The sequence below is a fragment of the Pseudochaenichthys georgianus genome, chromosome 19 (genome assembly GCF_902827115.2).
Source record: "Pseudochaenichthys georgianus chromosome 19, fPseGeo1.2, whole genome shotgun sequence".
Lineage (NCBI taxonomy): Eukaryota > Metazoa > Chordata > Actinopteri > Perciformes > Channichthyidae > Pseudochaenichthys > Pseudochaenichthys georgianus.
The window spans coordinates 2,103,627-2,127,210 of NC_047521.1; the positions used below are offsets into that span (position 1 = coordinate 2,103,627).

The 23,584-nt window shown below is 46.9% G+C and overlaps 1 protein-coding gene across 3 annotated transcripts in view; it reads left to right on the forward strand.

The window, feature by feature from the left end:
* jmjd1cb (jumonji domain containing 1Cb) overlaps positions 1-23,584 on the forward strand; it is a 192,048-nt gene that overhangs the window by 154,507 nt on the left and 13,957 nt on the right. For all 3 annotated transcript variants that reach the window (XM_071206755.1, XM_071206757.1, XM_071206756.1), the window contains 13 exons: positions 275-418; positions 1,261-1,302; positions 4,375-4,639; positions 5,320-5,865; positions 6,438-6,789; positions 7,403-8,348; positions 8,786-8,968; positions 9,330-9,499; positions 10,136-10,286; positions 17,111-19,871; positions 20,494-20,695; positions 21,689-21,900; positions 21,986-22,138. In XM_071206755.1, the coding sequence (XP_071062856.1) occupies positions 275-418; positions 1,261-1,302; positions 4,375-4,639; positions 5,320-5,865; positions 6,438-6,789; positions 7,403-8,348; positions 8,786-8,968; positions 9,330-9,499; positions 10,136-10,286; positions 17,111-19,871; positions 20,494-20,695; positions 21,689-21,900; positions 21,986-22,138 (6,127 nt within the window). The remainder of the gene's footprint in view (positions 1-274; positions 419-1,260; positions 1,303-4,374; positions 4,640-5,319; positions 5,866-6,437; positions 6,790-7,402; positions 8,349-8,785; positions 8,969-9,329; positions 9,500-10,135; positions 10,287-17,110; positions 19,872-20,493; positions 20,696-21,688; positions 21,901-21,985; positions 22,139-23,584) is intronic.

Genomic DNA, 23,584 nt, shown 5'->3' on the forward strand with positions numbered 1-23,584 from the left:
ACAAATATGCATTGCCTATAGAGACAACGTTTTTTCTGTCCTTTAAGTAGGAATCAAACCAATTTAGAACTGTTCCCGAAAGTCCCACCCAGTTTTCTTATGATCACTCTGAACTACTCATTAATATCCAGCACCTTTAAAAACAGGAGATGATGATGATGATGATGATGATGATGATGATGATGATGATGATGATGATGATGAGGATGAGGATGATGATGATGATGATGATGAAGAATAGACTGAGTGTAAAGTGAATCTGCTGTGTGTTAAGGTGCTAGAGCCTCAGAACGTGGACCCCTCTATGATCCAGATGACCTTTCTGGATGATGTGGTCCACTCCCTACTGAAAGGAGAAAACATCGGTATCACCTCCAGAAGAAGGTCACGATCCAGCACCAACAACAACAATGCCCATGTGAGTGCACACACACACACACACACACACACACACACACACACACACACACACACACACACACACACACACACACACACACACACACACACACACACACACACACACACACACACACACACCGAAAAATACACTTAAAGCTTCTTAGCGGTGGCACTAAAGAGGGTAAAATCACATTGAAAAGTGTAAGCTGTTTTATATAGTAAAAATGAACTGCAGCTTTGCATACAGTCAACAAAGCTAAACCCTGAATGATATTGCCCAGTGGCACTTTTTTTCATGATTGATTGATCTGCTGAATATTTTATACATTTATGACAATATTAGTATATGTTTAGCTACTTTATGCATGCTCTACGTGTGTAGATAGATGACCAATGATGTGTTCCTGTCATGGGGTGAGACTCCTGCAGGTTTTACATTGGCCAACTGTTCCATGTACCTCAGCATTGTCCCCACTGCGTCTGTTAGTGTTTCTTTTATTCAGAGACAATAGTCAACACAGCCTCCCAATCCCTGCCTGAATATTTCAAATGTACAGTTTAAAAACAGGAATTCCAATCTAAAGCAGATCTATTGTTATTTCTTAATCAGGCCATAGCTGTGGTTCTGTTTGAATTCTGTGTCTAATTGTTCTGCTTTCCTAATGAAGATAGTTTTAAAGTTGCTTCCTGTTTAACTTAACGTAAAAACTCATGCAGACATACAGTCCACTGTTGCGCTGGTTACTGGTCGGCTCCTGTCGTGTACTTGTGAACCAGACTGAACACCTCTCCAGTCATTAACACAATCTCTCCTTGTCCCACCTTTTCTTTTTTCTTGTTGTTGTTTACACATTAAAGATGACGGGCGGGAGACCCAGCGGGACCACCGGCAGCACTCAGGTAACTCTTCCCAAACTTATGTTACAATCTGTGGAGATAAGGCTTTATTGAGAGCATCAAAAGAGTGTTCTACACTCTTTGTGTTTTGCATCAACATAAAGAAAGATCCTGAGATTCACAGGATAAAAAGTGAGTGCTCAACAATATAAAAGTACAAAGGAGGACAGAACAGTTATCAGACTATCTGTGGATGCACACAGATCTGTCGCACCCCTGAGATGAAATGTCACACACCAACGCGTTTTCAGCTCCGGCTCAGAGCTGGAGCTGAAAAGTGCTGTTCACACCGCAGCGGCGCCGCCTCTTAGCTCCGGAATCGGGTTCACTTCCAGCTCCAAAAAATGGTCGGTCTAGCCAAGAGCTTCGGAGCTAAGAGGTGACGTCGCTTACGTCTCTCTTACGTCGAGGCGTGCAGGAAACTAAAGCCACCTCCCCTGAACATGGGTCGACTGTCAGCCTGCCTACAAGCAGTAGTGCCTATAAACACACTTTATGAAGTCAGGCAGCACTAACCAGGCTTTATTTGTGCCTTACTTTGACCATCCGTTCACTGTTATCGATCATTGTGGAGAGAGGCAGACGTGTTGTTTTGTATTATTGCAGCTATCGGATGGAATCAATACATGGGCTGCACAGGTTTTCGTGTTCGACTATCACAAGTAGAATCATAATAAAAATACGCCGGTAAAATGTGCCTGTAGAAAACGGTTTATGCCACAATAGGATAGCAATAGCAAGTAGTCAGTTTAGCTTCGGTTGCTATGCCAACATCACCCGTTTTATACCAGAGAAACTTTCATAACAGCGTTGTGATACCAAACAGTGTCAATTCAGACTGACACACATTCACTTAGGCTAAGGGAACTGGGGATATGCATCAGCTGCTTGTGTGAGTCGGACAGTGAATACTTTAGAGCGGCCGCTGCAGTGTGCGCTAACCGGGAGCTAACGGGAGAATAAACTCCCGTGGAAGAGCAGCACTGCAGCGGTCGGTAAATGCTGCAGAAACACATTAATAAACAATGAACCACGGCACTCTGGAGCAAAGTATAAGGTTGGAGAAGTCGTTATTCAATTTATTCTGGCTTCGTGTGATTAAAAGCAACACGATCATCGACCCGACGCAGTTGTTGTTGTTGTTGTGAGCCGTAACGCCGTTGGGGAGCAAATCAGCGATGTAAACGGTGACGTCATGACGCAGCAGGGGCAGCTCTGGGGCGCCAGTGGGCGGTGTGCACAGAGCGGGAGCTGAAAAGGGAAACCGGAGCTGAACCAGAAAAGCTCCCGCTCGGAGCTAGAAGGGGAAAGCTCTGGTGTGAAAGCCGCAACAGAGAAACATTCACGGCCCGTCCACACTACAGCTTCAAACAAAGCTTGGAGCTGGGCGCGTCTGAAACTCGACCAACAACCAATCACATGAATCTCCCGCCCCTGACACACAAGCAGCGGTTTGATTGGGTAGAGCTTGTACTTGATTTGATTTGCTGGCGCTGGCTACTCCGGCGTCTCCGGCGTCAGATTGTTCAACTTCTGACAACGGAGACGGACCGCTATGCTACCCACAATTCAGTTCTGCGAAAAGCAAGGCAACGTGACGTCACCCCATTCAAAGTGAATGAGCAGACGCGTTGGAAACCGTGTTTGAAGCTGTCGAAGCTGTAGTGTGGACGGGCTGTCAAAGAGCAGCTCCCCCCAGGTCTGAACTCCTGCCTGCGCTGCCATCTAGTGGCTGCTGCCTCTCCCACACTCTGCAGCTCCATCACAGCTTGTGTGACCACACATGGCCCCAGCTGTGATGATGGATGTTGGCAGAAGTGAATCAACCCATAGCAGTCAGTACGCTGCATGCGTGTGGTGTGGTGTGGTGTGGTGTGGTGTGGTGTGGTGTGGTGTGGAAGCTGCTCTTCAGCTCAAGTCCAGTTTGTATTTCAGTGACCTCTCTGTTTGGTTACACGTCAAACAGTAGCAGTGGAGCATCATTGCAGATTGTAGGTTGGGGAAGTTAGTCTACACTACAATCATCTCAATATTAGCATTACAACTGTGTTGGAAAGAATCGATATTAAGACTTCCAGAGACAATATTTATACTTTGTTTCACACAAATGACTGTTGAGTTAAGCTTCAGAAGTCTAATGTCCTAAATGTGCTTCACTGCAAAGGCTTCAGGAGAAATGTGTGCGTGTGCATCAGTAAACAACAGGAAACTGCTCCTCTGCACTACAAGTGAAAAGCAACTTTCCCCATGGTCTTTGTTCACAAACATGCCATAGGAACATTTTTAGAATAAACAAGTTAAATCTTACAATTTGTTTCTTGTTGCTCTCTTGCCTGACTGTGAATGTGTGATGAGTGACACATGATGTTGTGTGGACTGTATTACATTGAATTGTGTCCGTACCATACAGCAGGGGGATGGAGTGTGTCGGCTCACCAAGCGTAAACTAATGCAGTCTAATCCAACGTCCTGTTAACAAAACAAGAAGATGCTAATGTTCACTTTTTGTTTGACCACTTTACAGAGGTGTTGATTACACCTTGTGGTTATTTTGGGGACTGCATGTTGTGCTTTCTTTGAAACGTTTTTTAAATATTTATTGTACTTTCATAAAACTCTCAGTGATGTAAAGTATTGGAAACATCTCTCAGTCAGTGTTGAAGTGAAAGTATATACCAGCTGATTGTCAAACAGCACTAAACTAACCATTGTTATGTATGGTTATATGCGTATTCACTTTGATATTGCACTCACAGCTGCATTCTGACATCAACTTAGGACTCTAAGAACATGAGCAGAGCCCCAGTCTTCCACGTGTATCCATACAATGTTAACAAAAACACAACGGAAACAAAACAAAACAATAAAAACAATCATTATAAACTTTATGTCTGCATTACTGAAAAACGTTTGGATTAGACTGTATTTGTTTACAGATTAAATCCAAATAAGATAAATCCAAGTTGAATTTGTTGCATGGTGATCATACTGGATTGCATTAAACTATGCAATTAATAAAATAAACAAGCATGTTTCTTTGCGTTATCTAACTTGTGACTTTATTAAAACTTCCAGAGCCATTACACACGAGCCCAGGCCAACAGCCCCCGTCCCATCATGAACTCATCAGGCCCCAACGCGAAAGGTTCCCAGGGGACCCAGGCCTCGCAGCAGCAGAGCCAGTCACAACAAAGCCAGCAAACAGCCAACCAATCACACAACTCGCCTGGCGGCAACGCGAGGGAGCAGAGAGAGCAGCGCAACGCCCGCTCCTCCAGGAGGAAAGGATCGGACAGCAGCGTTCCAGAGGAGGACAAGAGAGAGGAGCCCCCAGCCAGAGGTGAGGACAGGCCGCACGCTAGCAGCTAGCTTAGCACCAGACGCCAGTCAGAGGCTTCCTACCATCGGAATCACAATCACAATTGCTTTATTTTTCACACGGGAGGGAAATTGACACCTTGCTGCATTAATCTTAATATTAATACAGCAACATGTGTGTGTCTGTGTGTGTCTGTGTGTGGCTGTGTGTGGCTGTGTGCATATCTTTTCTTTATATCTGTTGTTGCTCAGCATATCACAGGAGATAACAGCTGTTGTTTTTGATTATTTAAAATGTCCACAGCGAATCCACAGTAAACAAGTAGTATCTTTCGGTCTTCATTGTATTGAAGTTCTTTTAAATAAGAGCTGTATTTTATAACACTGTACCACATGAAACAAAGTCCACAAAGCCACACACTGACGTAATATCCAAGAGAAGTATAGGTATTCCAGGCTGTTCTCAAAGCAGCGATTACATTAAATTGACAATTCTGGATTTGAATTGAATCCGTTTAGCGGCGACGTGTTCCTAAGCTGACCGTCAACATGCAACACATCGGAGTGCTTCTGGGTTATGATTCAAACTATTGTATCACATAACTGATTTTCAAAAATGGTTCTCAGGAGAGCATTTGTATAACTGGAAGAGCGAACTCAAGCTGTGATTGAAACATAATGAGTTTTTCTTTTCTCGTCCAGAGTCCAAAAAGGCGAAGCAGGCAGTAAACAAACGCAGGAAGGGCGAGGAAGAGGAGAAGAAGGCCAGTCTAAAGAGGCTGAAGACGGACATGACCTCGGACCTATCAGAGAGCAGCGACTCAGAGAACCCACTCAACAAGAGGGCTGCCCTCTCCTCGTGCTCTTCTTCCTCCTCATCCTCCTCCTCATCCTCCTCATCTTCCTCTTCCTCCTCCTCAGAGCCCAGCTCTGAGAACGAGCTAAAGACTCGCAGCAGTGATGTGAAGCAAAGCGCTGTTTCCAAAAAGGAGGAAGATGAGAAGCCGCTGATGCCGGCCAACAAAATGAATGATTCCTCATCTCTCATTGGTCGCCTTTCCCCGTGGGCGGAGCTTCAGGAGGACACTAAGAAGGGCGTGGTTAAGGAAACGAGCAAAATTACAACAAAGGAGGAGGAGGAGTTGGTCGCGGTGACACAGATCACCCAGTCTCCACGGCAACCAACGCCTGTGATGCCTGACAGTCTTCAGGCAGGCAGTATGGAGAGCAGCAAGAACACTGTGAAAGGTAGAGGCATATTTACAGTATACTTTCAAAAGGATTGCAGCACGATTACTAATGAGACACTGTGAACAGAACGTAGTCAGTAGCCTGATTCACTTATCACAGTATTATGGGCACGTATATTCATTACTTTTCATTACCTCAATACCAAATATGCAAAGTTCTGCCTTTCAGCTGTAACAATGCTGTCAAGTTGTCTGATTTCATGTTGGAGCAGCAGTAGCACCCATATGCATCATATTAACAGATGTCTCGGTTGTCCTGTGTTATCATTTCTTAAGCAGAAATCAAATATTGTTTGCTTACTCCTATGAAGAAAGATCTTCTATGACTTTTTGTATTCTTCTGTCCTGAAAAGTACAAAACATACAAAGTAATGGGAACTCAGCGGGTGATATTATGTTATTATGTGTGTGCTTGTGCAGCATAGGATATAGTTCTTTCTTTTAAAATGTATTTTATAAATGTCATCCTGCAAAATGTGTGTGTTCATAAAATACACATGTATCCTAATTGTGTAAAGCAGTTACTCGCCAAGCCTGCACAGTACTCTTACAGTGTAACTCTTTGTGCAGCGTGCTCTCAGTCCCAGCCACCGGCCGTGTCCCAGCCCGGCGGCGGCGCTGTGACCGACATCACAGAAGAGGCTCAGGCCACGGTGCACCAGGAGAGCTCCGAGGCGGTGTCAGCGCTGCTCGCCTCACAGAATGCAGAGTCCACGGCACTCTCACCTTACCTCCCCCTCAACCCCTACCCTGTGTCCTCGCCTCCCGTCCCTCCGTCTCCTTCGCTTTCAGAAGGAGGCCGCAAGGCAGAGACTGAGCCTTCCGCACAGCAGCAGCAGCAGCATGGCCTTACAGGAGGCGGCACGACAGCAGCCCGGAGCTCAGGAAACAAGATGGAGTTTGCTCCCTCTGAGGTCATCAGGTGAGAACAGAAGGCTTCAGTTCAGTTTATAAACATAGCCCCTCTGAACGTCCTGATATGATGGCTGACTTTTGTAGTGAGATAGAAAATCTGATTCTCAAAATGGTACCAGATATTTGCAACAGTCCCATCTAATGGCCTTCAAATGAGACGCAGTACAGAATAGAGAAAGATCAGGTGATCACTGGATGCTGTAAATCTGCATGTCCATGCAGCGGGTCGGAGCCATGGTTGCTTTTTTAACTCTTGTAGTGATGCAATACACCACTTCCTGATGTCTGGTGGAAGTGTTTGGGGGTTGATAAGAACCGTCCTTCCTTCCTTTGTGAAATGTGAATGTGACTGAAGTGTTCAAACTGTCAGATGTTCAGTGGCTGGAACTGACTTCTGACTGGTGACTATTGAGGGTACTAGAGGATAGAGGACCCTTTGTGTTGATTTGAGTTTAAGTCTGCATTTAAATAGTGTTATTTTAAATACAAGGTTGCTTTGCTGTGCTTTACTTTTCTTTGTCTGAAGTCTTTGTCCCCCAAAAGCTCAAGTGTAAATACAAAAATAAAGGTCATTTTAAATTGACATAATCTAAAATACGTTTTTTCTGTGTTTTTTTTAGGCCTGTCACATCGATGGTTGAAAATGTGTTGCTAGTGGAGAAGGAGAAACCTGTCCTTCCTCATCATCTTCAGCATCAGCAGCAGCAGCAACAGCACACACAACAGAAGCAACACTACACATCTGTCCACCCCAGCATTAATAGCCCGTCTCTGTCTGAAGAGACGAGAAAACCCCCCCAGCAGCACCCACCCCCCAACAAGATGAATGCAGCCATCTCTCCTGACTTCAAATCCAAAACCAGCCCCAACCCAGCGCAACTCGACTCCCTGAAACAGAAACCCCAGCACCCCAACAACTCTCAGAGCCATCCCTACCCAAACACAACCCCAGCTGAGCCTCTCAAAGCTAAGCCCCACCCGGGCCTGCTGGACAGCTCCAAACCCAAACCCAACACCTCCCCAGAGGTCTCCAAACATAAAATACAGCGATACTCTGGCCCCTCCCCTCCGCCGATAGGTCGTTTGTCAGCTAAAGTAGAACCAGCAGAACCTCCACGGTCCTGCTTCAAGCCAGTGCCGGTGCGGTTGGAGTCGGGTGGGGTCAGCAGCACGAAGAGCCCCTTCATCATCGATAAGAACGAGACGTTCACGGTTTACAGAGACCCCGCCCTGGTGCGTTCAGCCGCAGAGAACTCCGTCTCTGTCAGCATCTCCTCCAATCACGTGGCAGCTTATCTCCACCCCCACCTGCACACTCTTCACTCCCCTTCCCCTCACTCCCCCTGCCTCACCTCCGCATCGCACCCCCATACCTCCCATCTCCTTGCCCCTCCTCACACCTCTGCCCTACCTCACCCGCACCTTTTACCCCCCGGGGTTCTCCCCGCCATGCCTCCGCCCACAGCCTCTCTTCTCGGGGGCCACCCACGTCTTGACTCCCCCAGCGGGTTGGGCCACCTTGGTCTGCCTCACCCAGCCGCCGTACACCAGCAGCAGTTCCTCCAGGTGTGACTCCATACACACATAAACATTAGATACGCATACACACCAACCCGCCATGTGAAACTGCAATGGCCAAGACTGTTCAGAATCAGAATTCCTTAATTAGTCCCGCAGCGGGGACATTTACTGTTTCACAGCAAAAGTGGCATAGCAGGTCAAAAGGCTGCGTAAAGAGCTAGCTCATTTTAAATATAGAGAAGGAAAGCACACATTATATTAAATAGAAATAAATAGGTTATAAAAAGGTTGGCACATTTATAAGAATTTATGTTTTTCACTTAAAAGTAACACAGTGTATATAATATCCATATCTAGGGTTGATTGGGGGGAAGATGGGAACCAGGAAGTGAATTCATCCAATGAGCACATGAGAGTTTACTCATTATTTACACCATTCTGTCAAAAAGATAATAAACGTACAACTCTGTCTCTGTATTCAGGCTCAAGGCCCCCCTCTACTAGCCCAGGCCCACAGCGGGGCCGCAGGGCTGGGCCTCTACCCCATCCTCTGGCAGTACCCCAACGGAACACCTTCTTCCTACCCCCCAGGGCTCAACCTGCCCCCCACAGCCAAGTGGGTCCACCCTGACAATCCTGTGAATTCGGAAGTGTCTCTCAGGAGGGTAGGTGGTGTACGAATGTTAACTAATTTCTGTCCGTTTGGACAGAAATGGTGTGCATGCAAACCTGTGGTTTATCCTGGAACAAGGAGAACATTTGAATGGAGAGAGGGAGGGATGGGATGGAGGAAAAAACAGATTGTGGCAGGCGGGCAAATTAATGAGGAAACCCCTGAAACTAAATCAGATGGATGTTGCTGTTGGCATTAAATTGCTTGAAAGCTATATGTGAAAATATAAACTTTTAGTAGTATAATAGTATTTGACTTATACAGGATCTAGCAAAACTTTGGCTTAACTAAAAATAATTTTTTAACTAATGGTGATTATTTTAACATGTTTTATGTGTGTGTAATGTGTGCAGAATACAGCCAGTCCGTGGCTGCACCAGGCTGGAGGGGGGGGTGATGGTCTGGGTCTTCTGAGCCACGTTCCTGTACGGCCAGCCAGCGCCGATTCCCACCGCCCCTCCGTCAAGATGAACACACACGCCAGCCCTCCACTATCAAAGGCCAGCATGAACGCACATAAAGAGTGAGTAAAAGACCAGTTTTTAACATGTACATCTAAAACTATTTTCACACATTCATAGCATTACTAGATAATAGGCTGATAAGAAGATAGTCATTCTCAATCAGAGGGCCACAGGGGACACGCAGCCTTCCTCTGACCTAGAGAGGGTTCAGAGAAGCGCTTGGGAGGAAGCAAGATGGGGCAAACAATGGCTGCTTTGTGTGTTTGATCAGTTTGCCCTTTGCTGCTTAAAGCTAGATGTGTTTAGAGAGAGGGTTCACACAGAGCAGCGCTGAGACTCAGACAGGCAATGCCCTGTCAGGCAGATGAACTGAAGTTACACAAATCCAATATTAACAGTTCAGACAGAATCCGTCCATTCAGCAGCTTTCCTTATGTAACCACCGGCCATTGTTTAGACACCAGCGAATACACAAACACACAGCATCACACATTAGCCTAGTTATATCATGTGCATTAAGATCTGCTGAGCAGCCAGTAATACCCTGCTGATGGCCTAAACTGGATGTTACCTAAGAATGTCATACATTCACAAAAAACACCGGGCTGTCATTTCCTGTCCTGGTTGGTTGAAATCTATAAGGGAACCTTGTGAAACGTGATGACTTGTTAAATGTTTGGCTTGTCTGTTTGCAGGGAGATGGATAAGAAAGGCTTTGTGGACCCGATCAGGACGCTGACACTGGCCCAGCTGAAGCAGGAGCAGTCAGAGAGGAGTCGCACCCCCACAGGGAAAGAAGTACACCTGCACCGCCTCTACATGGACCCCCACAGCAAGGCCCGCATGGCAAGTACACTGCTGCACCAGCATCTGACGTAGCAGTGGCCATAGAGTAGTAGTATTACAAACATTTTCAACTGTGTAGAAACCTCATTGTAATTTGAGTGACTGTATTTTTTTCATAGATAAGGCCAAATAACTACTTGATATTTCAAAATAAAATGGGTAAAAATAATCATATATAAATTAATTTAATTCTGGGGCTGAGACATTTTGTTAACAAAACTGAGGACACATTTTCAGCAATGACCTTCTGTTCCAATGACTAATGGCGCATTTCCACTACACCAGGGGTGGAGAACCTCCGGCCCCCGGGCCGTATACGGCCCGCGAGACCATTTGGTATGGCCCTCGAGGTAATTTATAAACACACCCAAAAAAGAAAAAAATTAAAGAAATCTTGACCGCAAAATAATTAAACAAGCGAGTGCCTGTTTTTCCTGGCAACGGTCATGGTCCTTGAACACAACACGAGCCTAACGTGTCATCGCCATAGGTCATCACGTGGTATATGTCTAGTCTGACAGGGGTGCAATTCTGACGGAGAGCACCAGAACGCCACTCCAGGACTTCAACACAATTGCAGTACCCATAAGTCCGTACACATGCTGCAGTTTTTGCGTGGCTGTGTCTTTAGTTGTATACCCAGTGGCGATCTGTTCATCTGTCATTCTGATCATTCAGTCAATAGCTTTGTTGTTATTAGCATCTGGTTAGCTAGCTATGCTAACGAATATAAGAAGCTTTTTCTCCAACCAGTGAGGTAAAGGCACATCTTTATATGATCCTTATAGTTATCAAAAAACAAGAGAATAAAGTAAACAGGTATACAATACTATATGACAGTAAAAAAAATTGTTATTAATAAACAAGAATACAGTTTGAAAGGAGAGTGATTTGTAAAATATCCATAAAGAAAAAGTAAATCTGCTTCCAGTTCTGTTTCAAATGGGTGTTGAGAGATGTTTCCATAGATCTCTTCATTTTGCTCTCAAAGTGCACCAGATTGATGCTTTCAACTTCAATATTTAAAAAAAAATCTTCCCGGGGGAGCATGCCCCCGGACCCCCCTCGAGGAGGTTAGGTCCCCCCCCCACTTAAATCATGTCCACATGGATAGGAAACTAAATACATTTGCACACATCTTGTGTCCATATCTTTCTGTTTGGTGGTCATGCCACAACCGTGCACGTGAATGCATGCGCGAGTCATGGCAAGATATCTGGATTAAGAGGTTGCTTTTTCTTTGCACAGCATGAAAGAAAGGCCAAATGAATAGGCTGTAGGATTTTTAAGCAGAGGTCAATAATTTGTACGGCCCTCGGAGGATGTTGAAAAAATTGAAATGGCCCTTGAGAGGAAAAAGGTTCCCCACCCCTGCACTACACGGCCTCGCTCAGTATGGCTAGGCCTTGTTAGGACTGGCTCACTTTATCCTGCGTTTCCATTACAGTTTAGTAGCTGGGGCAGTAACTATAGTAACGCAGTGTAGGCGGAGCCGTGACGTCATCTTTGATGAGAACCCCAGAAAAACAACATCAGCCGTTAGCTCTTAGCACTCAGAGCTCACAGCTCTTCATATCTGTTCAGAAACTAGACAAAAGTTAAACAAGTACAAACCACAGACTGCCTGTGTCATGGCGAATACAGTCGCTGGTTTATTTATGTCTGTATAGGCCGTTGTTGTGAGTGTGGACGGTCGGAGCATATACAACGTTAGCTTAGCCAATCTTCATTCAGAAAACACGCATTTTAAAAGGTTGTTCGCCTGCCGTCTGTCTGCAGACTTGTCAAAGCATTAATTCATGGTTTTTACTAACCGGTATCAGTATGTTGTTACTTGCATCATTTTGAAACGTATATTACAATTAAATCACGGTCAAATATGTTCAGATTGTCTCTCTCTAGTTTAGCATACTCAGCCTGGTTGTTCGCCCGGAAAGATCCTCGATTTTATGGGGCCAGAACACTGTGAAATAGTACCCGCTAGCCGGTAATACGCCTAGTGGAAACGCAACCAAAAACACGCCCTGCATGGCTCGGCACGCTTAAAGCGAGCTCCGCGCTGTAGTGGATATGCGCCATAAGACAAGACGATTAGGAAACGGAGCTGATATCAAACACTGAGAGTCAACATGCAATACTGATGAAGAAAAAATAAAAGACTAAAAGGTAAACAAATGTATCTGTGTGGTGGAAATATGGTTTAAAATATCTCATATATTACCAGACGATGTTTTCCTTTTAATAAATAAGAACACTTTTTCCCCTTTTCCACCAAACCGTTTGCAGGGCCAGTTCCGGGCTAGACCCTGATTAAGCTCTGGTTCTTCCTGTTTCCATCGCAGCAGAGCCGGCTCTAAGCACCGAAAACCGGTTCTTAGCTGGTCCCACTCGGCTGCCCGGCAAGAAGAACCAATAACCAATACGTAACGCTTACGTCGGAGGGGGGCGAGATTAACCTGAGCAATAACAGTTTGTGGCGAGTACGGCAAATAAAAGGAAACAAGCAGTAGCGCTGAGCAAAGGGACTAGAACACGACCACACACTTGTAAAAAAAACACACTTTATAAAGTCAGGCAACACTAACCAGGCTTAGTATGATAATGACAAATACGCTCAGGGGCGGGCTGGGAGGAAAAAGTGGCCCGGGGATTAATTGACAGACAGGCCCACTTAATGCGCGGCATGTATCGGCCGGCTGGCGATGGAAGTATGTAACTTAACAAAAAAACCTATGCATTTAATGTTATTTTGGACCATTATTCATATAGTAATCACATTACCTGAGCCCTTGAGTTGCCTAGAGCAAAATAGTTACAGCATATATGTATTCATTTTAATGTTAACAGATCATTGATGCAATAACATTTGGACCCAATTTGCCTGACTTGACGCATGGAATAAAACATGGGCGTAGGAAGCATCCTCAATGTGGGTGAGACAATTTAACAGGGGGTGTGGGCAGGTGGTGGACCTCACCTCATCTAGGGGGGTCAGGGGGCATGCTCCCATTTTTTAAATATTGAAGTTAAATGCAAAAATCTGGTGCACTTTGAGAGCAAAATTAGGGACTAAATCTATGGATACATCTCTCAACACCCATATGAAACAGAACTGTAAACAGATTTACTTTTTCTTTCAACATTTATTTGAACAGCAAGTGGAGGCAAAAGTGACTGCACCCAAAACAATAAACCTGCTAGCTAACTAGCCTAAACTCAGTAACAGAATGTGGGCAACACTACTTCTCCACAGCCGCGCGACCTCTGAGTCAGACGTCACTTCCCCCTTTTCTATTCTACGGGTACACTCCCCCTGAACCCCGTTTCCCTGCCGGTAAAATATGCCTGTAGAAAACGGCTTATGCACAAAAGGATAGCAAGTAGTCAAGATAGTCAGATTAGCTTCGGTTGCTATGCTAACAACAGCCATTTTATACCAGAGAAACTTTCATAACAGCGTTGTGATGCCAAACAGCGTCAATTCAGACTGACACACATTCACTTATGGGGATGGGGGATATGTATCAGCTACTGTCTGACTGTCAGTCAGACAGTAAATACTTTCCAGCGGCAGCTGCCGTGAGTTAACGCAGTGGCGAGCCGTGACTTTTATACCTAGGCCCTCTGACCATGCCTCTGACCCTTTCCGGGTTTTAGGACGCGTCACTGCACCACTTGCATAGACCCATGGATTAAAAACGTCACAGATTACCCGGCATGCCTGAAAAGTACCCGTATGTGCACTCATAGAGCATGCGCAACTTTAACCACGCTGCCCAAAAGGCTTGTTCACATTTCACGCACGTTCATGACAGCATGGTACTGGATTTATATTAACGAGGCGGCAGTTAGCATCTAGCTAGTAAATTATGCTAAGTCAGACATCAATCGTTATGTACTTTTATATTACGCTGACATCAGGATCTCGTGATATCCAAGCAACAGAGCTTCATTTAGCGTGATACTTGTGTGGGTTGTACATGAAACCACTTGGTAATATATACAAATGTATATGTTGAAGCCTGTTATGATCAATTGTGAGTTAAAACTTTATCTAAAAAGTAAAGCTGATGATGGTGTGATCTGTGGTGGAGTTAAAATAACAATAGCCTATTTCTTTTTGAAATGTGATGGAGTAAAAGGATATTAACTGTGATTATTCATGTTAAGTAGCCCACAAGTAACTAAAACAATTGCAAGTGCAATAAGAAGCTACAGGAACGTTAATCTACGTCGGTAATATTAACTTTATTGAATACAACATTTACGGTACAAGATTGACATCATACAGCCCATGTAGTATAATATTTTACAAATTATGAATTACAGCAAACATGTGCAATATATCCATTATTACAGCTCCGTGGGCTGGCAGTAAGGCGATATGGTCCGTTGTTATTGTGCATCCATGGGTAAAGATCAGGTAAAGAGAAACTCATACTGAACACGTAACATGAATGTGCCGGGCGGCGCGGTCCCGTGGGTTAGATGCGCGTTCATAATGCCGAGGGAAATAACTCTCAGAATAACGTTATTAGCACATTTTTACAACTTTAGGAACGAATGTTTTTAATAAGGGCTATACAAACGTTCATACTGGGTAGTTTATTTAGTTTAAAAACAATTATCCAACGAGTTACAGACCACTCTTTCCCAATGTAAGTCAATGGGAAAAGTGTTTCCGGGCCCAGCAACCTAAATGAAGTGTAGTACCGCCGTTTGACCAGCACGAATATTCTCATCAGACTCCGGCGCAGTTCCTGGGGCTCGGCATAGACCTCACAGCGGGCGGAACTTGTCATAAAGTCCGCGAAAATAAAGCCCGCCCATTTAGAGGGAAGATATGATTGGTCAATTGTACTGTCAGTTGACATTACTCTCTCATTGAGTTACTATAGATGGCCCTCTGTGAATGTAGAGAGGGACCAACAAGCTCTCCCGTCTTCACAGTGGCCCCTACACACGGCGGCGTGCGTTGCCGCTTCAACGCTTCTGCCCATTCACTTTGAATGGGGTGACGTCACGATTCGCCGAACTGCATTGTGGGAGCAAAGCGTAGCTTCTCTCGAGGTGCTCGCTGCAAAAGTAGAGCAATGTTCTACTTTTGCCGCCTCGACGGAGGCGTCAGCCAATCAAATCCCTCGTATGTAAATCTGACAGTACAAGCAGTAGCCAATCAAACCGGGTGTATGTTGGGAGAGCCAGACCGCAGTTATTTCCCATATGTCAACAAAAGGAGGAGAAAATGATCGTGGCGGTAGGGAACATACAGGGATACAAACCGGAGGAGCCAGGCATGGGGGGAGGTTGCAGAGACAGTGGGGGAAACTGGTAGGTTTTCGCTTGTTTGGGGAGTTTATATCCAGTGTATTTCGTTTGAATGGACAGCTAGCAAGCATAGACAGTATATTTAGCCAGCATGGATGTAGCATGAATGCTTTGCTTTGTATGTCCGGGGCGGGACATTCATGTGGTTGGTTGTTGGTCGGGCTGCTCGCATTGACTCCTCAAGCTCAAGACACGCCCACCGCCAAGCGGCAACGCACGCTGCCGTGTGTAACGGCCCCTACACACGGCGGCGTGCGTTACCGCTTGGCGGTAGGCGTGTCTTGAGTTTGGGGAATCAACGCGAGCAGCCCGACCAACAACCAACCACATGAATGTCCCGCCCCGGACATACAAAGCAAAGCATTCATGCTACATCCATGCTGGCTAAATATACTGTCTCTGCTTGCTAGCTGTCCATTCAAACGAAATACACTGGATATAAACTCCCCAAACAAGCGAAAACCTACCAGTTTCCCCCACTGTCTTTGCCACCTCCCCCCATGCCTGGCTCCTCCGGTTTGTATCCCTGTATGTTCCCTACCGCCACGATCATTTTCTCCTCCTTTTGTTGACATATGGGAAATAACTGCGGTCTGGCTCTCCCAACATACACCCGGTTTGATTGGCTACTGCTTGTACTGTCAGATTTACATACGAGGGATTTGATTGGCTGACGCCTCCGTCGAGGCGGCAAAAGTAGAACATTGCTCTACTTTTGCAGCGAGCACCTCGAGAGAAGCTACGCTTTGCTCCCACAATGCAGTTCGGCGAATCGTGACGTCACCCCATTCAAAGTGAATGGGCAGAAGCGTTGAAGCGGCAACGCACGCCGCCGTGTGTAGGGGCCGTAGGGGCCCACTCGCAGAGACGGCATTTAACCCTTCACATTCCAACAGAAACTGAACAGGCAGATTCGAAGGATTTATTAATTGGAAATGTTATTTTAAATACAATTAAATCAAGTTATTTTGGTAAAACTAATGAAAAATGTAACAAAAAATACATAGCGGTCGGTAAATGCAGTTGAACCACATTTAATAACAATGAAACACGGCAATCTGGAGAAAGAGTATAACTTTGGAGAAGTCGTTCTTTAATTTAATCTGGCTGATTAAAAGCAACACGATCATCAACCCGACTCAGCCTCCCATTGTTGTTGTTGTTGTGAGCGGCATTGGGGAGAAAATCAGCGACGTAAACAGTGATGTCATGATGCAGCACCAGTCGGGCTCTGGGCGATGGAAACACAACTAGGGCTAAAAACAAGAACCGGTTCGGAATCAGAAAAGCATAAGCACGGAGCTAGAACTGGTTTGGTGGAAAAGGGGCATTTTAGTTTCCTTCTCTCCTGCCCTGAGGGACAGTGATCTCTGTCTTAGTACTGGAGATGGACACCACTACATTGTTAATCGAATGACCTGTTGAATAAGTGCTGCATCTGTCTGTCTGAAAATGAGAAATCAACTTTATAATCTATTTTATATTTTCTTCCACAGGATGCGGTTCAGGCAGCAGATCGAGCCAGTAAATACAAAGAGGAGAATCGGCAGATCCTGAAAGAGAGCATCGAGGTGGCTCCCTACACGGCTAAGATCCAGCGCTCAAGTGACCTGGGCATGGACCGGGACCGTGAGAGGAGCAGAGACCCAGCCTTCCCTGTCCGAGTCCCCGCACTCTCCTCCCCAAACCCCAAGGCGGGCCACATCCATCCCCACGTTATCCAATCAGAAAAGAGCAACTACTTCACCACGCTGTCCAACAGTGTAGTGAATGAGCCTCCCAGACTCTACTCCTCCAAGGAGCTCAGCTCTTACTATGAGAACGTTTCTAGCGGAGCTCCAGGAGTCGTGGCCAGCGTTGGAGCCGCCGTGCCCAGTCAGGGAGCTCTGTCCCTAGGCAGCTACAGCTCCAAAGCCTCTCTCTCCAAGCCCCCGCCTCTCATCAAGCACCAGCCAGAGGGGGGGGAGGGTTTAGCGGGGAAGATCAATGAGCAGCTCAGCCAGCAGGTGACTCTGGTGCAACAGCAACACCAGCATCATGCAGGCTTAGACAGGATGGAGCGCCGCAGCCCTGCTATCTCTCCTTCCTCCTCTACATCTTCCTCCTTAGCACCAAACCACCACCATCCTCACCACCACCTTCACCACCACCAACAGCAGCAGCAGCAGCAGCACCAACAACAACAGCAGCAGCACCACCTACAACAACAACAACAACAACAACAACAGCAGCAGCAGCAGCAGCATCACCAACAGCAGCAGCAGCAGCAGCAGCAGCAGCACCAACAACAACAGCAGCAGCAGCACCACCTACAACAACAACAACAACAACAACAACAACAACAACAACAGCACCATCAGCATCAGCACCATCAGCAGCAGCACCATCAGCAGCAGCAGCACCAACAGCAGCACCATCAGCAGCACCATCAGCAGCAGCAGCACCAACAGCAGCAGCAGCAGCAGCTCAGGGCAATGCCATCTCTCCACCGAGCGCCCGTCTTCCACCCGCCCACACAACACGCACTGGAAAGGAAAGAGGCTGCAGAGCGAGAGAGGGAGCGCGAGAAGGAGAGAGAGCGAGAGAGGGACAGAGCCAGTTATGGTGGACGCCTGTCTCCCCCAACACTCACCCCCATTCAGCCGGTAAGCTTAGCGGCAGCTGGCAGCAAGACGTTGGCGGAGCAGCAGAAGCCCCCCACGCTGCTGCCGGAACTCAGGGACACCAAAGGTCACGGAAACGCTGCCGTGGTAACGTCTGTAGCTGCAACCATCAGCGGGGAGGTCATGACTTCCTCTGCAGACGCGTGGAGAGAGAGAGGAGGCTCCTTCTCCGGAGAGAAAGGGATGTCAAGGGGAAAGCCCCAATCTGCAATGGCGTCAGTCATTGTGCGTCCATCCACTTCTATTAATTACGACATTCCTGTTGGTGCTAACAAATCTAGTGCTATGATCCCTAAGGAGCTCCCCCAGGGGAGGTTCTACCCATCCGAGCTTCAGGGGGAGTGTCTCAGGCGAGGGGAGGGGTTCAGAGACGTTGGCAGGATCATCCAACCCAACTCCAACCTGGACGACATGTGTGTCCAGTATAACAACACTTCTATGCGTAGCATGCATGGAATGATGGGAGCTAGTATGTCTAACTCTGTGTGCAGGACTATTTCTCCAGCCTTTGGCATCCAGAGCATGAGTGGCACCGCCCTCCCTGAGCTGGGCTACTCCTCATCAGCTCACATTTCCTCCCATAAAACTGGCATTGGTGGCTGGGTGCTGAGTCACTCAGGACCAGGAGAGTACCACGAAGTGTTACGCACTACATCTCCAGGGGGCTCTCTGCCGCCCCCTAGTCCAGCAGGGACACCCCAGCCCAGTCCTAGCATCACCCCAACACCTAGCTCTGTTTCTGGCTCAAGTCAGTCGTACTCCCCCTCCTTTGTCCACCTAAAGAAGCACAAAGCTGCCCTGGCTGCAGCCCAATCCAGAACCAACTTCTCCTCTGCTCCCACAGCCATCACAACTGGGAACTGCTTCCTACCTGTGGACTCAGCTGACAAAACTCCTATACAAAACTCCCCCCCACTCCCCTCCTCCAGCCAAGCCTCATCATCTTCCGTGGACAGCAGTAGCAACAGCTCGGTGGGCGGGAGCACAACGACAGGCAAGTCCAGCCCCCTGCCCAACGGCCAGAGCTCAGTCTCCTCCAGTGTGCAGCCCAGCAACTACCACAAGCTGAAGAAAGCCTGGCTAACCCGCCACTCAGAGGAGGACAGGAACACAACTGCTAACACAACCCCCCCCAGTGTGAAACCAGAGAAAGTGCCCACCACCAGCACCAGTAACACCGCAGCCATGTCAGACATGATCAAACCTTGTACCGTCAATCTGAGCGCCTCCACCTCCAGCGAGGTGGAGATGAGCAAAGACAGTGTGATCAAAGCTGAGAGAGAGAGGCAGCAGGAGGAGAAGGTGGGAGGAGCAGAAGGAGGCGGCGGGGAGGAGAGGAAAGTGCCTCCCTCTTTAAGGCGAGGGAACAAGCGCACATACGAGTCGGCTTCAGAGAGCGGGGGAGACGACTCTGATGCCAGCGAGAGCAAAATGGAGGGCCGAGCCAAGCGCCAGCCCAAACCCACCTACAAGAAGAAACAGAACGACATGGCGAAGAAGAAAGGAGACAATGAGAAGGAGGAAGACGACTTGAAGCCTAACGGCATCTTCAGATCAGCCCGAGAGAAGACTAAACTCAAGCTGGCCAGCAGCAGTAAGTCTCATCACAGTCTGTCTGTCTTCCCTCAACAGTTTCCCAGGCAACCAGACGGACCACAGACTGGCAGTGTCTGTGCTATTGTTACCAAATGTCATTGAAAGACTTTGAAAGTATTCATCTGTTTCAGCCCCAAGCCCCCTGGGGCTTTTTTAGCGCCTGATAAATCCACATGTGGTGCAGCAGTGAGTATTAACAGCAGCAGACGGTACTATCCACAGTGTGGGTGTGTTCGTGGTAATGAGGAAGTGTGTGTGGCTAACTGATGTGTTTTAATAGAATATCCACTTTTTATCAACTCATCAGCTATTGCACATATAATACTTATTACACCTCCACGGCATGTCAAGATATTTGCCACTTCTTACCCCATAAACTGCTTATTTTTAAGAATTGTTTGAAGTTATATATATCTATTTAAGTATCCCGGATTATAAAACAAGCCAAAAGTATGAATATGAGATGGCTCATATATATTTAATCTTCTCTGCACCATTGCTTCCACAAAGGTTGGAGCACCCAGAGTGACCATATTATGTGGAGTAAGAGTTGAATGACTTATCTAGTCACAACAACATGTTGGTACTATCGGTGACCTAATATAGGGTCTCTCTCTCAGATGGGATCCCCCGCTCCGTGCTGAAGGACTGGAGGAAGGTGAAGAAGCTGAAGCAGACGGGAGAGTCTTTTCTTCAGGACGACTCGTGTGCTGAAATTGGACCCAACCTGCAGAAGTGTCGGGAGTGCAGGGTGATCCGCAGCAAGAAGGGGGAGGAGCCCGCACATTCCCCCGTCTTCTGCCGCTTCTATTATTTCAGACGGTAAGACCTGCAGACCTAACTTTACAACATGTACACCCATCAAGCAGACTATGTGCATCCTATTGATCCTGTGGGACCCTACACCTCTATGCAGCTGTAATAGCCCCCCCCCCCCCTACACTCCTCCTCAGACCCCCCCACACACACACACACACACACACACACACACACACACACACACACACACACACACACACACACACACACACACACACACACACACACACACACACACACACACACACACACACACACACACACACACACACACACACACACAGTGGGATAAGCAGCTGCTGCAGTGTAGGGTCAGACAAGGTAAATCTGCCAAAGAGGATGTTCTTCTCTTCTATAATCTTTTCCTTCCTGCAGAACTGCTGCTGCTGAAATGTCTGTCTCCCCCGCCTCCTCCCCTCCTTGCATCTCCTCTTCCTGTTCATTCTCTCACCACCTTATCTCCCCTCCTCTCCTCTCTCTCTCTCTCTCTCTCTCTCTCTCTGGCCCAGCAGAACATTCACCTGAGCTGCCGGGTTGTTTCAGGACAGAGTTGAGCACAAAGGGTTTACAGAGAGAGGGCTCATCTCCAACACCCTCCTCTCATTCTGTTACTCAGTGCCAGGAAGTCATTGCACACATATGTATTCATATCAATTCACCTCAGGGGTACTTTAGATATGATAAAGAGGCACATCAGGATAAAGAGGATGCTTGTTTTCATATAAAACACTTCACTGCATGGTTTCAATATGCAGCAGCAGTGAGGATGTCTCCTTGTGACTTCCTAACTGCCTTGTTGTAAAAGGGAGAGCTCGATGCTGGTGTACTGTCCCTTGTTGTTGTTGCTATTCATCAATTACTGTCAGATAAAGCCTATGAGAATATGTGTGATATCTAAGTCTCCCGAGTGTTCATGAAGGATGCTCATCATCTTTTCTCTATTGTCGTTCTTTGCTGGACGCACTGTGTGATGGCATCCTGTTCCATCCCCTCCAGGCTGTCCTTCAGTAAAAATGGAGTCCTCCGGATGGATGGCTTCTCCAACCCGGAGCAGTTTGATGACGAGGCCCTGTCCCTGTGGGTCCCCGGGCTGGAGGACACCCAACTGGACCAAAACACCGCCAAGTACATCCTCAGCTTCATAGGAGACAAGTTCTGTCAGATGGTTGTGACGGAGAACACTGCAGCCACCTGGGTCAAGAAAGATGGTGAGTTTCTTCACAAATGGCTGACATTTGAAATAAATAACCATAACTTTGTTTTGAAACTTTGAATATGCTATGTGTGTTTCAGCCAAGGTGGTGTGGAAGCGAGCTGTGAGGGGGGTGAGGGAGATGTGTGACGCCTGCGAGGCAACGCTCTTCAACATCCACTGGGTCTGTCAGAAGTGTGGCTTTGTTGTCTGCTTGGACTGTTACAAGGCCAAGGAGAGGAGGAGCTCCAAAGGTCAGCTGAGTGTGTGTTTGGACAGGCAGGGCATACAGGCCGAGAGGCATGCACTCATATCACAGGGAGAGGCTGAGGGTGGAACGGGTTCAATGGGCACAGGCACAGCTACATGTCACGGTGTACTTCTTTCCCTTTCTTTGTTTACATGTTTAAGGTTTCATGATGTTTGCTCTTGGCAGCCAAGGTGGCCTCAGGCGCCTGAACACTTTTATAAAACATATAAAGTAATATAATCAGAGGCTCTTTCACTAAAATGATTGGGGGATTTTCTTAACTGTTGACATAGTCTGCTTTATGTCAATGACTGCAACAGCATTGGCCATGCATCCTGCATTGCATCATGGTCCAGCAGCCATCACTAACGTGAGAGAAGTGAGCACCAAGAGCAGAGGCTAACATCTACCTCGCTCCGAACAGTGGTGTCTCCGGGAAGAGTTCTCTTTCGTTGGACATTTTACATTTTATTGCCAGCAACATTCAACAACATTTTACATTAGATTGTGCCAACAATATGAAAATAAATGAAAATAGAAGAGTTAGATTTAGTTGAACATTGTATTCAGAATCAGAATCAGAATCTCTTTATTAGTCCCACAGAGGGGACATTCCCATTGCTCCAGCAGAAAAGAGCAAAGACAGCTTAATGTTACCTGTTGCCAGCAATAGTCAACAACATGTACATGAGATTGTAAATGTTGGCACACACAATATGAAAATAAATGAAAATAAAAAAATAGAGCTCTTTAACTTACAAATAAAAGAGTCCTGTCTCTATAGGTGTGTGTGTGTGTGTGTGTGTGTGTGTGTGTGTGTGTGTGTGTGTGTGTGTGTGTGTGTGTGTGGTGTGTGTGTGTGTGTGTGTGTGTGTGTGTGTGTGTGGGTGGTGTGTGTGTGTGTGTGTGTGTGTGTGTGTGGTGTGTGTGTGTGTGTGTGTGTGTGTGTGTGTGTGTGTGTGTGTGTGTGTTGTGTGTGTGTGTGTGTTGTGTGTGTGTGGGTGTGTGTGTGTGTGCTGGCTCCTTCTACCTGGGTAGAGCTAATAGTGTACTGGTTATTATCTGAAATCAGTGTGAGTGAATTCAGCAGGATTCCTTCAAAGCCAACGTCCTCTAGAGGCAGGTCCAACGGGAGGCCTCACAGACTCACTGGGCGTGGCTCGCCATCAACCCCAAGTCAGATCGGATCTGGCTTGCTGACATAAGAAAAAAACCAACCTGCACGAATAGTGCAGAATAGTAAATCACTCTTATCTTTCTATTCTATCACAACTCTCTTGCGGCTTTCACTCCAGAGCTTTTCAGTTTCTAGCTCCGAGCGGGAGCTTTTCTGGTTCAGCTCCGGTTTCCCTTTTCAGCTCCCGCTCTGTTCACACCGCCCACTGGCGCCCCAGAGCTGCGTCATGAAGTCACCGTTTACATCGCTGATTTGCTCCCCAACGGCAGCCAT